This window comes from Myotis davidii, unplaced genomic scaffold (genome assembly GCF_000327345.1).
Source record: "Myotis davidii unplaced genomic scaffold, ASM32734v1 scaffold710, whole genome shotgun sequence".
NCBI classification, from domain to species: Eukaryota; Metazoa; Chordata; class Mammalia; order Chiroptera; family Vespertilionidae; genus Myotis; species Myotis davidii.
Window position 1 is genome coordinate 1,098,062 of NW_006284328.1, and position 829 is coordinate 1,098,890.

Consider the following 829-nt stretch of genomic DNA (forward strand, 5'->3'; position numbering starts at 1 on the left):
CAGAAAGTATTGCTGGCCAAGCAAAAACACCTCAAGAAGCAGGAGAGGGCGAGAGCGATGCCCACACAGCAGAGGAAGTCTCTATTTATGAAAACCAAGGTGAGCTGAGGCCAGGGGCAGCCATGCTCTCTCCTGCCTTCTCGGATCTTGCAGCCTGGTGCCCCTCCTCCCAGCACCCTTCCAGGCAAAGACAAAAGTCTCTGTGGACATTGCTTGGTGGCCACTGACCATTCTTATCCGTGGGTGAGGGGAGACCAGCTCCCATGTCCCCCCATTCTCTGTCTAAGATAGGATATGACCCATGGACTTATGAACCACCCTGGGGCCGGGGGAGCAGCAGTGAATTTCCTGGGGTTCCCAGCCAACCCAGAGCAGCACGGTGGAGATGGGCATGGGAGTTACAGGCAGAAACAGGCCGGCACGGGAAAAATGCAAAAAAAGAGCTCAGTTATTCCCAAAGGGCGCCCTCCCAGAATAAAGTAGGCAGTGGCTTCGGTGCCTCCCTTGGAAGGATCCTCCAACTTTGCCTGGGTTGTGAGAGACCAAGCTGCAGGCCCCGCCCAAGGAAGGGGGTTTGGGGGGATGCCTTTCCCATGAGGATTTCGGGGTTTGTGTTCACCAGGATCAAGGACAGTGACTGTCCTTCACCCGCAGGCTCCCTGGCCCTGCCTGAGCCGCAGCAAAGTCTGGCTCAGTTTGCTGATCTCCCACCCCCTCCCTCCAGACTGTCTCCCTGCAGGAACTCCAGCAGGACTTTGAGAACCCCGCCCCGACTGACCCCAACAACAACCAGACGCCTGCGAATGGCGGCGGCGGCAGCGGCGGCGGC

The 829-nt window shown here is 58.4% G+C and overlaps 1 protein-coding gene across 1 annotated transcript in view; it reads left to right on the plus strand.

The window, feature by feature from the left end:
- Positions 1 to 829, plus strand: part of SLC26A9 (solute carrier family 26 (anion exchanger), member 9) — a 42,507-nt gene that overhangs the window by 13,332 nt on the left and 28,346 nt on the right. The window contains 2 exon segments of the mRNA XM_006754419.2: positions 1 to 99; positions 725 to 827. The exon segment at positions 1 to 99 is cut by the window's left edge and continues 1 nt beyond it. Coding sequence (XP_006754482.1) covers positions 1 to 99; positions 725 to 827 — 202 coding nt within the window.